The sequence below is a fragment of the Pelodiscus sinensis genome, chromosome 31, assembly GCF_052426305.1.
Source record: "Pelodiscus sinensis isolate ZL-2025 chromosome 31, ASM5242630v1, whole genome shotgun sequence".
In the NCBI taxonomy this organism is placed as follows: Eukaryota; Metazoa; Chordata; order Testudines; family Trionychidae; genus Pelodiscus; species Pelodiscus sinensis.
Window position 1 is genome coordinate 13,219,094 of NC_143082.1, and position 17,432 is coordinate 13,236,525.

The 17,432-nt window shown below is 58.0% G+C and overlaps 1 protein-coding gene across 4 annotated transcripts in view; it reads left to right on the forward strand.

The window, feature by feature from the left end:
• Positions 1–5,071: 5,071 nt before the first annotated feature.
• Positions 5,072–17,432, forward strand: part of LRP1 (LDL receptor related protein 1) — a 171,684-nt gene continuing 159,323 nt past the window's right edge. For 2 of the 4 annotated variants that reach the window (XM_089774574.1, XM_089774576.1), the window contains exon 1: positions 5,072–5,651. In XM_089774574.1, coding sequence (XP_089630700.1) covers positions 5,552–5,651 — 100 coding nt within the window. In that variant the 5' untranslated portion in view covers positions 5,072–5,551. The remainder of the gene's footprint in view (positions 5,652–17,432) is intronic. The other 2 variants (XM_089774577.1, XM_075901813.2) reach the window with 1 other exon arrangement.

The following is a 17,432-nucleotide window of genomic DNA, read 5'->3' on the forward strand; positions in this document are numbered from 1 at the left end:
CCCCCCAAACCAGAGCGAGAAAACAGGCTGCCCCCAGGAGCAGCGAGGCCTGTCCTGCCCACCTTGCTGCAGGGCTGGTCTCAGCGGACTGCCCGCTGCTTGGCTAGCTGAGCTGGTCCCCTGCTCCGGCCTGCGATGTCGGGCACGAGCTGAGTTTTCTCCGGTGTCAGTGTGCATCACCTCTCCTGCTGTCCGGAGGGGAGCCCCAAGCCCACCCCTCCACCCCGCTGGGACTGTTTCTCTCCCCAGACATGCGCCGAGGACATCGGGAACGGGGTGTCCTGCAGCCAGGGCTGGCAGGCTGGGGCATCCCCCAGGTCCCTGGTTCCCCAGGGGTCTGCAAACAGTTACGCCATTAAACCCGGCTCTGGGGGTCACTTCTCTCAGCACCCGCGGTAGCGTCCCTCCCAGCCCGTGTCTGAAGCTAGCCAGCCAGCCGTCGGCTCGGGGTCCTGGCGGCATCGCGGTCACAGTGCTGCCACGCTTGCCACGGTGCACACCAATCGCTACAGGGAGGCGGCAGCCAACGGAAACCGGCCAGCGGCGTCGCTCTGAAAAACTGTCCAAACCTAGTTTCAAAGGGACAAATATTTGTTGAGTAAAATATCCAGGTTGTCAGTCAAAACTCCCAGACGCTCCAAAATGGGTCCCCTCCCCGGCCAAGTCTTGACAACCAAAATGTTAAGAACGTAAGAACAGCCCAGGCCTGTCCTCTGACAGCAGCCAATGCCAGGTGCCCCAGACGGAGGGAACAGAACAGGGAATTACTGTCAAACAGAGGCTGGAGACACCATTCCTGCCAGCCCCCCCGCTGCTCCCCTGTGGACCTGGAACACTCAAAATCTACAAGGCTGGGTCCCCCTCCGCTCTGATGTGTCAGGGGAACGGGGGGGGGGAGGGTCTTTCTCCTTGGTGGGGGGCTACATCAGTGAGGGTTTGGGGTGGTTTTTTTTGCTTCTCACCTGTGTGTCCCCCACCTGATTTTTCTGTGGGTCAGTGGCCCCCAACCCCAAAAAGTTTCCTCACCCCGATTTAAAGGTCTCCACTCTGAGGGTATGTTTACACTACCTCGTGGAATGAGGAGTAACGGTAGTTCAAATTAGGATCTCTCATTTGAACTACCTATCCATGCCCCGTGTAGCCGTGGGCACGGAGTTCGGACTAAGGGGGATTTAAAAATGGCGGTGCCCAGGAACATGCAAATGAAGCCCGGGATATTTAAATCCCAGGCTTCATTTGCAACTCCGGTTGCCCTCATTTGCCTACCTAGCTCGAACTAACGAGCTAGCGTAGACACACCCTGAATGCTCAGTGATCAAGCAGTGTAATGTTGCAGCAAAAGCCAAAAGTGCCTGACCCAATCAATTTGGGAGAAGAGGCCAAAACCCACTGGTCCCACACACCTGCTAGGGATGGGCAGGGGAGCTGGGTTATGTTTTTAGCAACAAGCGGTCCTGTTGCACCTTCGAGACTAACACTAATATACAGAGTCAGGCGCCTTTGTGGGTAAGATCTACTTCATCGGATGAGTTGGAGTGGAAATAACAGAATCCAAGATCTGTATAACAGCAAAAGAAGTACCTGTCAATTGTAGGACCCATGTTAATGAGGCTAATTAAGTGGGCCAGATGTGTCCCATTCATAGCTTTTGATGTAAAAATCTGGATGTCAAAGTCAGGGGAAATTGACTTTGTAGTGTGTTAACCAGTTAGGTAGGGTACGTCTACACTAGCCCCCTGGATCGATCTAGGGAGGCTAACGAGGATGACCAGAATTGCAAATCAAGCCCAGGATTTAAATATCCTGCGCTTGATTTGCATGTTCCCAGCTGGTCGCCGTTTTAGAAATTGACTAGCCCGAAGTAACTGTCTGTGTCTACACGCGGCAGTGAAATGGGATTCCGGAATAAAGCCCTAAATCGAAATAGGTGGTATTCCTCGTGGAATGAGGTTTACCACCTAATTCGATTTAGGGGCTTCATTCCGGAATCCCGTTTCACTGCCGCGTGTAGTTATTTCGAAATAATGTTGCTGTGTAGACATACTCTGAGTGACCAGGTAGATTAAAATATTCCCCTCCAGGTTTATGTGTGTTAGCATTTCTGATGTCGGGTTTGTGCCCATTTATCCTATGGTGCAGAGACTGCCGGGTTTGGCTGATATCCACCGGAGAGGGGCTTGCTGGCGCTTGCTGGCATAGATCACATTAGGGGGTTCAGGTGTGGGATGGTGGCTTAGGGGGTTAGGTCCTGTGAAGGTGTCGCTTGTGTAGATGTGTGGGCCCGGGGTTTGTAGCTGGTGTAGGTTCCTGGGTGCATGTTTAAGGTGGGGTGTGGGGCTGCTGGAAGGGATTTGCTTCAGGTTGGGAGGTGTCTGTAGGGAAGAACCGGCCTGTAGGGTCACTTTCACAAAGAATCCCGAACATGGGAGGAAAAAAATTGTTGGAGCAAAAATGGGGAGCCAAAGTTGTTGAGCAAAAAAACCAAACAAAATATGGGTGTTACATTATTACATGTCCGGTATTTTCTGGGGTTTTTGTTTTTACCGGACAGGGGCTGGAAATACTGGACTGTCCGGGCAAAAACCAAGCACCCGACAACCCTACTGGCCTGTCTCCCAAGTCCTGTGAGAGGGAGGGAGCGTTTGTAGATTAAGAACATAACATAAGAACGGCCATACTGGGTCAGACCAAAGGTCCATCTAGCCCAGTATCCTGTCTGCCGACAGTGGCCAACACCAGGTGCCCCAGAGAGGGTGGACCGAAGACAATGATCAAGCGATTTGTCTCCTGCCAGCTCTCTCCAGCCTCTGACAAACAGAGGCCAAGGACACCATTTCCATCCCCTGGCTAATAGCCTTTTATGGATCTCACCTCCATTAAATTATCTAGCTTCTCTTTAAACTCTATTATAGTCCTAGCCTTCACAGCCTCCTCTGGCAAGGAGTTCCACAGGTTGACTACACGCTGTGTGAAGAAGAACTTTCTTTTATTAGTTTTCAACCTGTTACGCATTAATTTCATTTGGTGTCCTCTAGTTCTTCTATTATGGGAACTAATAAATAACTTTTCTTTATTCACCCTCTCCACACCTCTCATGATTTTATAGACCTCTATCAGATTGTCATTGATGTGCTGGGGGGAGGTGGGAGTAAACTGGAGGTGGTGACCAAGGGTGTTCTGTTGTTTTCCTTATTGGGTCTGTCTTGAAGTAGTTGACTTCTGGGTGCTTGTCTGGCTTGGTCGGTCTGTTTCCTCACTTCCCAAGATGGGGAGGTATTTTTTTCACACGCTGACGTGATGCATTATTACAGAGCCGTTCCAATGCCATCGCCGCATGCGCTGGGATTCTGATTGCCTTCCTGCAATCTGGGAAGGGCAGGGACGGGCGGTGTGGGGCGTTGGTTTGCGTGAACTTGCATCTCCCTGTTGCAATGGGGGAAGAGGTGGGGCTGATTTGCAGGGCCATACGTCTCTCATGCCGCTCTGCGCGCGCACTTACTTGTGCATGCTTTGCAAACACAAGCATCTCCGGCTGACAAGGGTGGGCATGCTCTTGCATGGGGCACAAGCATGCACGTGTCGCTCCCTGGAGCAGGGGAGCTGGTGCGCCTGCACACGCAGCTCCTTCTTGAAAGGGAAGGGTGCTAGTCCAAAGGTGGATTAATTGGTCTGTGTGCAGAGCAGAGGGTTCTGTTGCCCTCAGGGGAAGGAGAACAACCTTATAACTGCTCGGACTGAGGGAAAAGCTCCTATCAGAGCTGGTAGGTTTTGGAACATCACAGAACCCAGTGGGTGAGAAGCCTTTTAATTGCTCTGGCTGTGGGAAAATGGGCTTAAATTGCTTAAAAATGGGCTTAAATTGCAACAAGGAAGGTTTAGATCAGACATGAGGAAAAACTTCCCGTCTGAGTGGTTAAAGACTGGAATACGTTGCCCAGGGAGGTTGTGGAATCTCCATCACTGGAGATATTTAAGAGCAAGTTAGGAGACATCTATCAGGGATGATCTAGACCAGGGTATCTCCACCAGGGGTACGAGTATCCTTAGGGGTACTCGAGCAAAGTCAACACAACTGAAATGTGAAGAACTCCGAATTTTTGTTTTAAGTTTTGCAGCGCTTTCTTATTTTTCTACTTTTTACACCCAAAAATGTCAGGTGTGTCTGAAAACTGTAGGTCCTGGGGATACTTATAATTTTTGTTTTGGAAAAAGGGGTACTTTATAAAAAAAAGTTGAGAAACACCTGGTCTAGAGGGCGCTTGGTCCTGCCGGGAGGGCCCGGGACTGACCTGACCACCTCCCCAGGTCCCTTCTAGTGCCAGTGCTCTATGATGCTGCTGTTGCAATAAGGGGGTGACTTTCAGACCCATGCACCCGCAGCTTAGTTTGTAATAAGGGAGGTCCCTGGACTCAAGGTCCCCTTTAGGGTGCCGATGGAGTCCTGGGTGCACCCTCTTTTTGCAGGAGGGTCACCCCTCCCCCCCCCCCCCCCGCTTGGAATGCGGATGCACCCTCCCTTGCAGTGGGACTATATCTCACTAGCCCCCCCCCCCCCCCCCCCGCAGCCAGGCGCCTCCTCGGGCAATGGAAAAGGGGGGGCATTGCAAGGAGGAGTCTGGGGGGTTTGGTCCTCCCCCTTCCTTTGTCGGGGGGGGGGTGCTCTAGCAAGGAGGAGCGGCTGCTTTGCATGCGCGCGGCCCTCCTCTTGCCGGGGACGGGTGCGCTTGCAAGAAGTGGGGGGAGCCTGCCGGGGAACGGCCCCTCCTGTTGCATGCACGTGCCCCCTCCTTTTGCAAAGGGGGCTGCTCTGGGAGCGGGGGGGGGGGGGGAGCTGGTTTGCATGCACGTGCACTTCCCCTCCCCCGCAGGCAGGCGGCGCTGCTCGGCCAGCGCCCCTCCCACTCGGCCCAGGCTTTGCACGGGCTGCCCCCTTCCAGAGGGGAGCCCAGTGAGGGAAACAGGAGGCGCATGCGCTGTAGGCGTAGCCCCCCCCCCCTCATGCCCTGGGAGCCCATGACGTCAGGCAGGCAGAGGCGGCGCGAGCTCCATCAGGCGGCGGCTGCAGCAGCAGCAGCAGCAGCAGCAGCGTCCCCCCCATTGCTGCACCAGCCGGGAGGGGCTGGAGCCGCTGCCTCTCTCCGGAGCCGACCCCCTCCCGCCCACTTCTCTCCTTGCTCCCCCCCCTCCCCGGGAAGCTGCAGGGGTCGCTGCCACTGGCCTGCCTCGCCCGGAACCCATTGCACCGGGGGGCTGCTGGGTCCCGCTGCAAATGCAACCCCCTCGCCCTGCAAAGCTGCGCTGAGACCCCCCCTCTCACACGCACGCTCCCCTCCCCTCGCTGCTGCTGCTGCTGGCCGCGCTCCCCGCCCGGGCTGGCAGGGGGGCGCGTTCTTCCTCCCCCCGCTGGTGTTGGAGGGTGGCGGAGCCCCCCCCCCCCCGGAGGCAGGGGGGACGGGGCGGAGGAGCAGAGGTGAAGGAGGGAGCTGGAAGAGGAGCCGCCCGCCGCCCAGGCGCTGTCTAGAGAGAGCCCCGCGCTGCCTTTGCCACAGCCATGCTGGCCCCCGGGGCAGGGGTCCTGCTGGCCTCCTTCTTCCTCTCGCTGGGATTCTTGCACACGCTGGACGGGATCGGGCCCATTTCTGCACTGGAAGGTGAGTGGAAGTCTCTGTCCCTCTTTGCATCCGTAACCCCCCCCTCCATCTTCATGCCTTGTGGTTGGTTTCCACCGAGGGGGGCTCGCGCCCCTCTGCGCCCCCCCCCCGCCTGCATTGCTGTGGGGGCGCTCCCCCTGGCCCAGAAGGGGGTGGGCTCGGTGGTTCTGCCCTTTGCATCCTGCCCCCCTTTGGAACAAAGCGCTTCACTTCATCCGGTCCTGGATCGCCCCTTGGGGGCTGGCTGGGGGGGGAGCGAGGGGTGTTTGCATGTGTGCATTCCCCAGGCAGGCTGAGATTCCATCTGGCACGCAAATATTGAACCCCCCCCTCCTCCTTGTCTGTTGCTTTGGCTGCTTGTGGGTCCTATACCTTCCACTTGGGTAGGGGCCGACTTTTTTCTCCGCTCAACTCCCAGGCAACTCCTGCCAGGAATCCTGGCCCATTTCCATCTCTTCAGGAGGGGAGATGGAAGGAATCACACCTGGAGTGGACATCTTGCTTTGCACACGCACCCCCCCCCCCTCCCCACGCCCCTCTGTGTCTTGTAGGTGCTTGCTCTTACAGCAGAAGACCGACATGCGGGAAGAAACGCCGCTGCTACCTGGCGAAAACATGACGATGCTTCCCAGTGTGCATGCGGGGCGTGGGGCCGCGCGTGGAAAAGTGCAGGGGCACGGCGTCGGCGTGTGGCTCCTTGGTGGATCAGTTGTGGTTAAGCGCTGGTATTTCATGGAAATGGTGGCTGTGTGTTTCCTACCCCAGCGCTGTCGCGACTTCCTTTCTGGTTTCCATAAATCTGGGCCGTGGCGCCCGGGCTGCCTGCGCTTCGTTCTTGTGCTTCTTCTGGCTGGCCAAGTCCGCTTGGCGCCCGGGCTAGTTGCATCATCGCCCTGGTGGCTCGATCCCGAACCGAGTTGCTTTGCAGGTGGTGGAAAATGTGGCTCGTTCCTTTTGGCCCTGAGCGGCGAACCGGGTAGCACAGGGTAGCCGCCACCACTCGGAGCAATGAAAAATAAAAGGGGGTCAGATCTCAATAGTTAATTGGCTCTCCTAAAGATGCATTTCAAAGATCTGCTGCTCTGGGCCGACTCCGGTGTGTGGATCACAAGAGAGCGACTGAGGAGAGCAGGGATCTCCATTCCAAACGGCATCTGCAAAATCGATGCTATTTTACCCCCCCACCCCAAGCGACAGAGGCTGCAGTGCGTTGCTGGAACGTGACATGGCATATTACCAGAGGCAGCGAGGTAGAGATGAATGGTGCTAGTTTGTTAGGGGCTTTGAAAAGAGCAGGACTTGTCTTAGGGCTGGGGGTTGGGGGGCGAATGCAGAACCCGCCGAGAAAACCAGCTGCAGCCCTGGAAGGGCGCAGGGGTCGGTTTATTTGCTCGGCTGACGCGGCGCTCGGGCGTGACGGAGCGTAGAATTGGGGAAGCGTGCGCTTGTCATATTTTGCTTGAGTGGCAGACGAAAAAACAGCGAGATCTCCAGGGAGATGTTCCTCCCAGTTTCCCTCCAGCCTTGTCTCTTGGAAGATCGCTGCTTGGAAAGAATTTTTTTTTGGGCCACTTTTCATTTTTCTTTGGGCAACGTCTTGACATCACCCATATTTTTTTGTCTGGCAGCAAAGTTGCAGTGATCAAGAGCATGAAGGTTAGCCGCCAGGTAGACTCCTTGCTCCGTCAAATCAAGGGTTTCCTTTCGAGCTGCGTGATTCATGGCATCGGGTCTTGCTCGCTTGGATTCTGCAGTGCCAAAATTGCCATTTTGTGGCCTGTGTTTGCCCTGACCGAGTGAGGGTAGGGATCCTGCAGAGAGAAAGTATTTCCTGAACAGATCATCCGTCCTTTCCTTCTAGGCTAGCCTTCTGGTTTGGTTTTAAGTAGGGCATTTCTCTTTTGCTGTTGTTTTTTGCTGTATCCCAACTGCACGCTGGGGACGCGGCCTTTGGCCCTGCGGACCATGCAGCGGATGGTGGAAAACTGGGAAAGAGACTCTGGAACTGGAGGCTTACCAAATGGAGAGCTAACAGCAGGGAGAAGCTGCCCAGAACCACTAACTTGCATGCGTGCAATTCGATTTTGTCCTTTTTTTGGGGCTTTAAAACCACAGTTCCCTGCTAACTTTCCAGTGGCCTTCTGGAGCGGCCCCCTCCCAAAACAATATTGCTCGTTGCCGCTGTGGAAAGGAAAGATTAGCTCTGTTTTGAGGGCTGGCTTCGGAAAACACACACGGGGGGGTACGTTTTGCTGCTCTCTGCTCTCCCAGCCTGGTGGTGGGGCATATTGATCCTTGTTTTGCACTGTCCCTGCCCGGGAAAGTTTGCTAGGCAAGACGGCCCAAAGAAGCTTTCTCCCCCCTCTACTTTGCAGGAGGACACTGAGGCACAGGGCCAGGCAGCGGCATGTTCGGGGTCATCTAGGGAGCGAGTGACGGAGCTGGGGGAATCAACCCCTGAATCCCAGATCTCCCTTCAGAATGGAGGGTGTGAAAACACACGCTGGGTGGAGGCTGTTTTCCCCTCTGCAGCCCTGGGGCAGTGAACCGGCTAGTGCTGGGTGGGGGGACCAGGGCGGAGTTGGGTGCTCAATGAATATTGGGGCCAGCCCTGTTTTCAATGGCAGGATCCTGACTGAAACTGACCAGCAATAGGACGGTGCGTCAGTTTCTTTGGGCAGCCCAGCCGGCAGCCATGGCTGCCATGAACCTTGCAGGAAAGGGGTGTGTTAGGGAGCTGGGCTGCTTTGATGCAGGCTCGGCCTCAGGTACCCCAGCTGGCCACCAGAGGCAGAGTACTGCAGAGGAGGGGGCATGCAGCTGGCTGGGGTGTGGGAAAGGGAATGAAGGGGCGATAATGTTCTGGCCCTTCTGTTACTAGCAACAACTAGCTCTTTGCCGGCTGCTCTTCTCCTAGGAATCCCAATGGGACTTAGAAAAGAGTCCTTACTGCCCGTTTTACGGATGGGGAAACTGAGGCACCAGGCGGCAAAGAGGCACGCACAGGAAGGTGAGCTGGAGAGAGGACCCGGCTCCGTGGAGTTCCGGGTCACAGTCTCTCCTGTAGTCACAGTGCCTGCCTCTGTAATCTGGGTGGGGTGCATGTAGTGTGGGATCGTGGGTCGCTTTGGGGAGTGGTCTGGCCTGCCCCGTGAAAAGAGCTGGCTCTAGCGAGCCAGACCTGAGCAAACTCCCCTGGAGGGGACATGTTGTGACCTTGGGAGCTGCTCACGGGGCCGAGGATCGGGGCTTCAGTGTGTTTCGTAAATGGGGCTGGACACTTTGCTCCTGTGCAGAACAGCGCCCCGGGACGGGGGGGACCTAGAGTTGGGAATAGAACCCAGGAGTCCTGCTTGGGCATGCAGCTGCGCTAACCACTAGGCCCCCTTCCCCTCTCAGAGCCTTTCCAGGGCTGTGACGAGAACCCAGGAGTCCTGATTCCCACAGCCCCCTACCCTAACCACTAGACCCCACTCTCACAGCGCTGCCTCCCAGTCTTCCCTCTAGCCCTGGCTCCTCTGCTGGGGCTGTGACCAGAACCCACCCCTGTGGTTTACCCAACGGGCCTGTCTTTTTGTTTAATCAAGAGAGCGGCTCCTGTTTTCTCTCTTGCCTCGAGTTTGACTGGCTAACGGCTCAGTTTGGCGGCTGAGCCCCTGTCTTGGACTGGACGTTTGCTCGCGGGCGCAGGAGAGGGAGGAAGCCCGATGGATGTGCTGGGGGAATGGATTTTTTCCAGCTGTTCCAAACCCCTCCTCTCTTAGTTTGACATTGGAATTCTGCCCCCCCCCCCATTCCCAGTCCTGAAGAGTCTGACATGGTCCACGTAGATCGCCAGGCTGAGATCTCAGCTGCTTGTGTAACACTTAGGGGGCAGGGCTTGGGAATAGCTGTGGTCAGAAGTGGCTGGTGTCCCCTGCGTGTCCCTGGCCCTGCCGCGTTGATGGTCCGGTGCGTCCCGCCCGTCCCTGCAGGGTGGTGCGTGCACGCTCCGCTGGGGCTGTGCATCTCCCAGGACGTGTGCGCGCACGCCCGGCTGTAAACCGCAGGGTCAGCGGAGGTAACGCCCTGGCATCCGGAACGGGGTTTGGGGAGGAGAGTTCCAGCTGCCGCGACTCGGGGAACAGCTCTGGAGGGGACCCAGCTGGGCCCCGGCACCGTTGTGCACGTGCAGCACCGAGCGCAGGGAGCAGGGCCTTGCCCCGAGGCGCTGGCAGGCTGAACCGGGGAGAAAAGGAGCAATTATAAGCACCGAGATGGAGCTGGGCAGAGGGAGGTGGAGACCCAGACTTTTCCTGCAGAGTGGCTGATGGGTTTCGGGGTGCCGCAGTCCTGGGGCCGGCCCCTGCTGGAGACTCCTCACTAGGGTCTCATGTCCCGGGTTCCCGGCCCACTCTGGAAACCAGGGGACAGGACGGGGCTCAGCTGAGCTGCCCAGAATGTCTCCTGTATGGCTGGCGGCAGCCAGAAGCACAGATCCAGGTAGCCCCTGGCTCCTGCCGACTGGCGGGTGAGTGAGTGGCTCATCCCCTCTCCGGTGGTTGCGTTGCTAGCGCATGGGTGGGGCTGCAGGCGGATTCTGTTTGTTCCAAGACGCTGGTTTCCCTGGGGGCTCTGACTCACAGGGGACGGGGTGCCGGAGCCTCTCGGGTTATTGGATTAGGCTCACAGGTGCAATGCACTGCCCTGTTTCTCCTCCTCCCCGCTCCCAGCTGGAGGTTTTCGGGCAGGGCGGAGGTGCCCTCTCCAGGGCAGGAATTTCCAGCCGAATTCGCCTGGGAGGTCTGCTCTGAAAGGCAGCTCTGCCTCGTGGGGAACCCCGTGCTTGGCTCTGGGCACGTTTGCGGCCCAGCCTGGCTCCACGTCACGTGCCCCGACCGGCCGTGCGCATGGGGGAGTCAAGCCATCTTCCGCCCGGACCTCCTAGCCACGGGTGCCTTCTTTCCAGTCCTCTGCCAGCCTATCCCTCTCAAGACGCGCTCGGGCCTGAGTGGCTGAGTCTCCCCTCCTGTAGTGCCTGAGTTGTAGCTTTTCCATCCCGCGGTGGCCGGGGATCGTTCTGCTGCTGACGAGGCGGGTTGCAAGAGGACCGTGTCCTGTACAGCCTGTGACTGGGGTCCCCCTGCGTGCCAGGGCTGGGGGCACAAAAGGGAGGCAGCCCCATCCCACGGAGACCCTGACCCCGGCCCGGTTTCTAGGCACGTGCCCAACGGGGTCTGGGCGCGTAGCTCCAAGGCCGTTCCGGAAGGAGCAGCGGGTCCGCCTGCTGTGGGTTTAGTCTCCTGCCAGGAGCTATGTCCCTAGGGAAGGCCGAGGGGTCTGTGTGTGCGTGGGGGTGAAAATTCTGCTTTCGGGAAGAGTTTTGTATTTTGCCTTTTTTTTCTTGCAATGATTTAGGGCAGAGGTGAGGGGGAAGGAAGTTTCCCGGCGAAGAACATGTGGTTTCTTTCCTCTTCTCCCTTCCTTTCTGCTGCCTTGCTATTTCACTTCGTGTTGTCCTGCCCTATCCCCCGCCGCCCCTTTTCCCATGCCTAGCGATTTCTTTTCATAGACTCATAGACTTTAAGGTCAGAAGGGACCATTATGATCATCTAGTCTGACCCCCTGCACAGTGCAGGCCACAGAATCTCGCCCACCCCTCTTAGAATAATCCTCTCACCTATGTCTCAGATATTGAAGCCTTCAAATACTTTGAAGGCCCCAACATGCAGAGAGTCCTTCAGCTGTGATCTGTGCCCCATGCTACAGAGGAAGGCGAAAAACCTCCAGGGCCTCTGCCAATCTACCCTGGAGGAAAATTCCTTCCTGACCCCAAATATGGCGATCAGCTAAACCCTGAGCATGTGGGCAAGACTCACCAGCCAGACACCCAGAAAGTTCCCTATAGCAACTCCTATCATCCCTCCATTGACCTATTTCCAACTGATAATGAATGGTCAATTAGTTACCAAGATCATGTTATTTCATCCAACCATCCCCTTATCATAGAATCATAGAACTGGAAGATACCTCAGAAGGTCGTCAAGTCCAGCCCCCCGCTCTAGGCAGGACCAATCCCATCTAAATCAACCCGGCCAGGGCTTTGTCAAGCCGAGACTTAAACAAAGACTTTTACTTCCTTTTTTTTTCTTGGCCTTTTCTAGGCTCTGCCTGAGTTCACGAATCAGGACACAAAAGGACGATCGGGCCCTCCCGCGTTCCTTAGCCTGGATTCTCCTTTGCACGGGGCCGGGGGCTCAGTCTGGCAGACTGAGTTGGGCTGGTCCTGCTTTGGGCAGGGGGCTGGGTTTCTGCCTGCCCTGGGATTCTGACATTCAGCTCTGAGATCTAGATGGGGTTCCTCCCTCAAGCCAGCTGGAGCGGTTCTGGGGCTGCTCCTGGCTGCCTCCTCTGTGGGGGATTTCCCCCTGATTGCAGCCAATGGCGGGGTGATTCGGGGTGTCCGGCAGTGCACGCCCCAAGTCCCAGCAGCGTGAGTGTGGGAGGGGGATTTCTTGCCCCCCTCCAGCCTGTGAGCATGGCGTGTCTCGGTAGAGTGTGTTCTCCTCCCAGCTCAGCTGCTTCCCTGCCGCGGGACCTTGGGGCAACGTCCTTTCCCTTCGTGCCTCAGTTTCCCTTCCCAGCCCGTGTCTCTTGAGACCGAGCGCTCTCTGCGAGAGGAGCTGGCCCCGGCTCTGCGTCCTGATCGTTCCGTGGTGGGATCAAGAGGGAAATGTTTGCCACCTGCCCTGTCTAGGTTTCAACCCCCCCCCACGCCCTCCCCCCGGCTCCTCAGGCTTTTTGCTTGGCGAAGAGGGAACCTCGGTTCCCAGCTGCGGCCGGGTGGCATCTGGGCTGGCTTTGGGGCTGTGGCAGGCTGCAGGGTTACCGCTTAGCTCGTTAACTTCGGAAACGAAAGACCCAGATTCAGTTCCCTGTTCCACTCCGGGGCTCCTTGGGTGATCTTGAGCAATTTGCTCCGCGCCGCTGTTCCTCGGTTGGCAGGGGAATCGGGCGCGGAGATCGGCTCGTTCGAAGCAGCCAGAAAGCAATCGGCAGGACAGGTCAAACCTCTCTGGTCCAACGCCCTCTGGGCCTCACCGGTGCCAACTCTAGAACGTGCCAAACCACGGCTGTCGTCAAACTTTATGGGACTGCGGGAAACTTGGCCCCACCCGTGAGAAGTGAACACCCGGTGAACTAGAATCACGCCGGACCAGGGATGTTGCCGGACCAGAGAGGTTCCACCTGTATTGTTATTTCCAGGGTCCTGTGGAGTTGGGGATAGGACCCAGGAGTCCCGTTTCTGTTCTGTTCCGTGGGCCCTTCACAGCCCCTCCGAGTCAGGCTGGGCGCGGTGAACCGTGCCTCTGGGTTTTCTCGCAGAACACAGGTGGGGGGGGAGCAGAATCGGCTTTGACTTGGGCCAGGAGGCGGGATCGTCGGCTGCTGGGCTAGGACGAATGTTTTCACTGAGAGACCCTGCCTGGGGAGCAAGGGGCAGGGGCCGAGATTAGCCAGCCGCTTACCTGTCACTTGGTGCCCCTGGAACCTGGTGGGGGGAGGGCCCCGAATGATTTTTAATTGAGTGGGGCGCACAGGTCTTAAGACGACAAACCGAGACATGGAGAGGCTTGCCTTCTGTTCCTGATTCTGCCACAGGACACCCCTCTCCCCTGTGATCTTGGCAAGTCACCTTCCCAGCTCTGTGCCTCAGTTTCCCCATTTCATGGCCCCCCAACCCCCATTTTAGCTGATAACATTTGTGTCGGTTATAAATTCAGGGGCTCTCTGTGCCAGCCCAGGGGAGCCAGGCGCTCGGGGGGGGGGGGGCCACTCACCCTAGGCTGTCACACTGATAACAGTAGGGAGCGTTTGCAGAAGCCTCGAGGAACTGTGAAGAGAGCAGGTTTGGTGTATTGGTCCTGTTGAGCTGTCAGCCTTTTGCCAAGGTTTTGAGATGGCGGGGAGGGCGTTCCGTTATCCCCCTCCCCTTCAGGAGAAGAACATGTGGGGCTTCTGTAATATCCTACAAGGAAATATGTTTTGATTTTTCAAGTGGGGTGTACTTAGCCTGCGGAACTCCTCGCCACAGGATGTCTTCGAGCCAAAGAACTTAGGACTGGACTTAGCTGCGTGATCAGAATCTGGTGCCAGTGGCAGGGCGCTAGAGTGGATGGACCCCGGGGCCCATTTCTCCTGGCACTGGCTTTCTTAGTGAAGAACCACTGCCCAGGTGTTCTCCAGAAAGGTGCATTGTGGGATAGCACTGGGAGGACTGAATCAAGACAGTTCCGTCCACGCAGCCCTGAAAGTGATGTCACTGCTCCTGCAACCAAGCGGATTAATTACAACAGGACCAGGCGGCTGATTACTCCGGGAGAGGCAATAGCTTCTGGGTTTGGACGCGAGGCAGGCAGGGCCGAAGAAACGGTAACGCAGTTTCAGGCTGAATCCCGGCCCCGTGGGGCTGGGCGGATGCGGTGCGAGAGACGGTCGCAGCCAGGAGCGCCTTGTAATACAGACAGCGCTTCCTTTGTCTCCCACCTTACTGCTCGCGGCCCCAGATCCCCGACGCTGGAGCGTCTGAGACAGCTGGGCCTCTGTTGCCTGCCTCGGGGAGGACCCGGGGAGCTGGAAGGATGGCTTGAGTTGTGGGAATCCGCCTTGCCGTGCCGCTAGGAGGTTCCAGGTAGCAGCATCCCCCTTAGCTGCGGGGGCTTGTTTGCCGATCCGCAGAATTAATTGTGCAAGGGGAGATGGGGGCCCCAGGAGGCCTCGTTGCAAAACCTTCCCGGAGCCTTTCATGGACCGGCAGCTTTTCGGGGGCTGCAGAGGCTAGTCAGCCCTTGCGCAAGAGCGAAAATGCCTGAGTGGCAGGAGAGAGTTGCAAAATGCTGATCCGCTCCTTAAATCCGCCCCCGGCCGGGCTCCTGTCACATTTTGCAACTTTGTGCTATTTAAAACAAAACATTTCTGCCGCCTGGCTTGGTTTGATTCCCCCCCTGCCCCCAGAGAAGTGACGCGCAAAGCGTCCGAACGCCTAGAACCTGCCCTCGCCGCCTGCTGGCGACAGACGAAGGAGCGTGCGGGAATTCCGGTTCACGGGTTCACACGCGCCCAGGGCTGGTCTTGCAGGCTGCTGGGAGGCAAACTTGCAGACTGTCAAGAAGGGGGTGGCGGGCTAAGAGACTTGAGCCAACTGGAGAGCTGGAAATCGGCTGTTGTGATCTGCTCACATGGGACAGGCGTCTTTATGAGTTAAAGCGGGCTGGGGTCTGCCCTGGGCTGTGTGGCCGTGCCCGCCCCGTGCCTCAGTTTCCCCTCCCCCCATATCTCTGCCGTGTCTCTTTACCCTGTAAGTATCTCTGGCGGCCTGTGTGTAGAGCCGCTTCTCCCTCCTCCCCGGCCTTGGTCGGGGGGTTAGGTACTATTGTAATAGAAAGATCCATATTAGAAGTAACACTTTTCAAGGCACCTTTTTGCTTGCCTGTGAGGTAAGGTGGGGATCAGAGGGTACTTTCTAGATCACTTACTGGTTGCATCATGCAGTGCCCTTTTGTATGTAGTCAGTTTCATATCCTCCCCGCCCCCTTCCCGCCCCATGGTCAGCCACTTGCCCTCTTAATTGTGTGGGGCTTTCATTAGCCCTGTCAGTATCGTGCCCTGAGCTCGTGGGGTTCACGGTGGTACCGGATGAAGAAAAATCTCAGAATCTGCTCTCGGGGCTAGGATCCCGGCCGGCGGGTTCCCTCGGTGTACTACGCTGATTCACTGCTGCCTGGGAGCAGTCTCCTCACCTTTTTTCCACGCCTCGCTTGATTCACGAGCGGAAGCCTGTAAATGCCTCCCCGGGGCTGCGAGGCTGAATTTTTACCAAGGGCTCTGCTGACAGGAGGTGCCAGGTGCTGTTAACCCAGAGCCATGGGAGCCAGGACGCACCGAACCCAGGGAGAGCGCAGGCAGGGTGTCAGGGCGGCCGTCTTGCCCTCTGGGTTGTCTCCGGAGGGATTCCTCCTCCTTTGGGGAGGTTGCAAACCAGGCAGGGCAAAACACCCCGGGAACAGCCCCCCGCTGGCAGCCGACCGACCTGACTGCCCCTCTCTCCGATTCTGGCGTCGCGGGGATCCCCGAATCCGCGCCTCGCCGCTTGCCCTGGGCCTGCGCTTGCAGCCTAAGGCCCCGGCCGCCGGCTGGCGGGTTGAGTGCTCCCCGCTTTGTGTGGGTGCAGGGAGACTCTGCACCGAGCGGCCTGGGAAGCCGGGGAGCAGACGGCTGCCGCGTTGGGCTCACTCGGGAGCGCTGTGGTCGCGGTGACCGTCGGAAGCTGCCAGGGGCGCTGCGGATCAGGGGAGACCCTCGCACGCGCTGGGTTCCCCTCTCCGGCGATTCGGTGGAGTGACCGTTGTCCAGGGATCTATCTGGAGGGGGGATGCCAGCTGGTTTAAGAAGTAAACCGGTTACACGCTAACTGGTTAACCATGAGGCAGCCCCACCTGCTGTGATGCGGGCAGGGGGCTGCTCCCGCCAGGCCGGGCCCGCTGTGCCGCAGGTTGCGCCAGCCAGGCCTGGGCTGCCGGCTAACCGGTGTATCCCTTTCCTTCCCTCGTCGGGAGCGCGGTATAAATCCCTCGGGCAGCCAGAAGGATTCTTGGGGAGCCAGCCCTGGGGTGGAGCCCAGAAATGCCGAGTTCTATTCGCGGCTCTGCCAGGTGACCGTGGGCAAATTGCTCCCCCCTCCATGCGTCGTGCCTCAGTTTCCCCGTCTGCGCGCCAGACAAGAATGCTCGGAGCTCCGCTGGTGGAAAGAGCTAGCGGGCGTCTTGTCGGCGAGATCCCTTTCCCAAAGGGCGGCTGGGCGAGGTCTCTGCAGGGGACCCTGCCTGCGCTCTCCCTGGGTTCGGTGCGTCCTGGCTCCCATGGCTCCGGGTTAACAGCACCTGGCACCTCCTGTCAGCAGAGCCCTGCCTGGCTTTGCCATCTGCAGCCCCCTGCACAATTTCAAGTGGGGCTGCGGAGCCTTTTGAAAACCACGGCCAGGTCCCCACTACCAGGCAGCTCGCATGCTGGAGAGGGCCTCCCCCCGGCCTCCCCCCTCCGGTCCCGTTGGCAGAGAGCTGAGCCTCAGGGCCACACGAGGAGCCGGGGGAGGACACAGGTTCTGCCGAATCCTTCCTCCATCTGTGCAAGAATCTCCCCAGAGGGCATCTCCCGTTTGTGGGTGCTCGGCTGGCAAAAAGCGTGAAGTTGAGGACTGCACTTGACCTCTCGTGCGCTGGGCTTGCACCATCCGTTGCACGAGGGCTGAAGTTTCACTGACGCAGGAGGAGGGCGAACTGCAGGGAGCCGGCAGCCCTAGTTTGGAGAGATCCATCAGCAGCCCTAGTTTGGAGGTTCTAGCCTGGGTCTTCCAAACCCGACTCGTGAACCAGGGAGTCTCTGCAGCTCGGGCCACAAACTTCCGCATTCCCAGACAGCCGCTGGGCTGTCATCCTACTGCTGGGCTTGCTGCGGGGGGCTGTGAGCCTGAGAGAGGATTTGGGGCCTGGCTCAGCCAGCAGTGACCCCACCAACGGCTCCTGTTTCAGTGCGCCCCCTTTCCCAGGGCCTGGCGCTCCCGACCCCCCAAGGAGCCTTCCCACTTCATTCACCATGGCCTGAGCACTAGCCAGGGAAGGGGTGTCTGGGTAGTATTGTTATTAAACTGTATTGCGATAGCCCCTGTTGCAAATGGGGATCTGTCCTGCAGGATGCGGCATGGACACGGAGCAAGAGACAGGCCTTGCCCCACAGAGAGGGAGT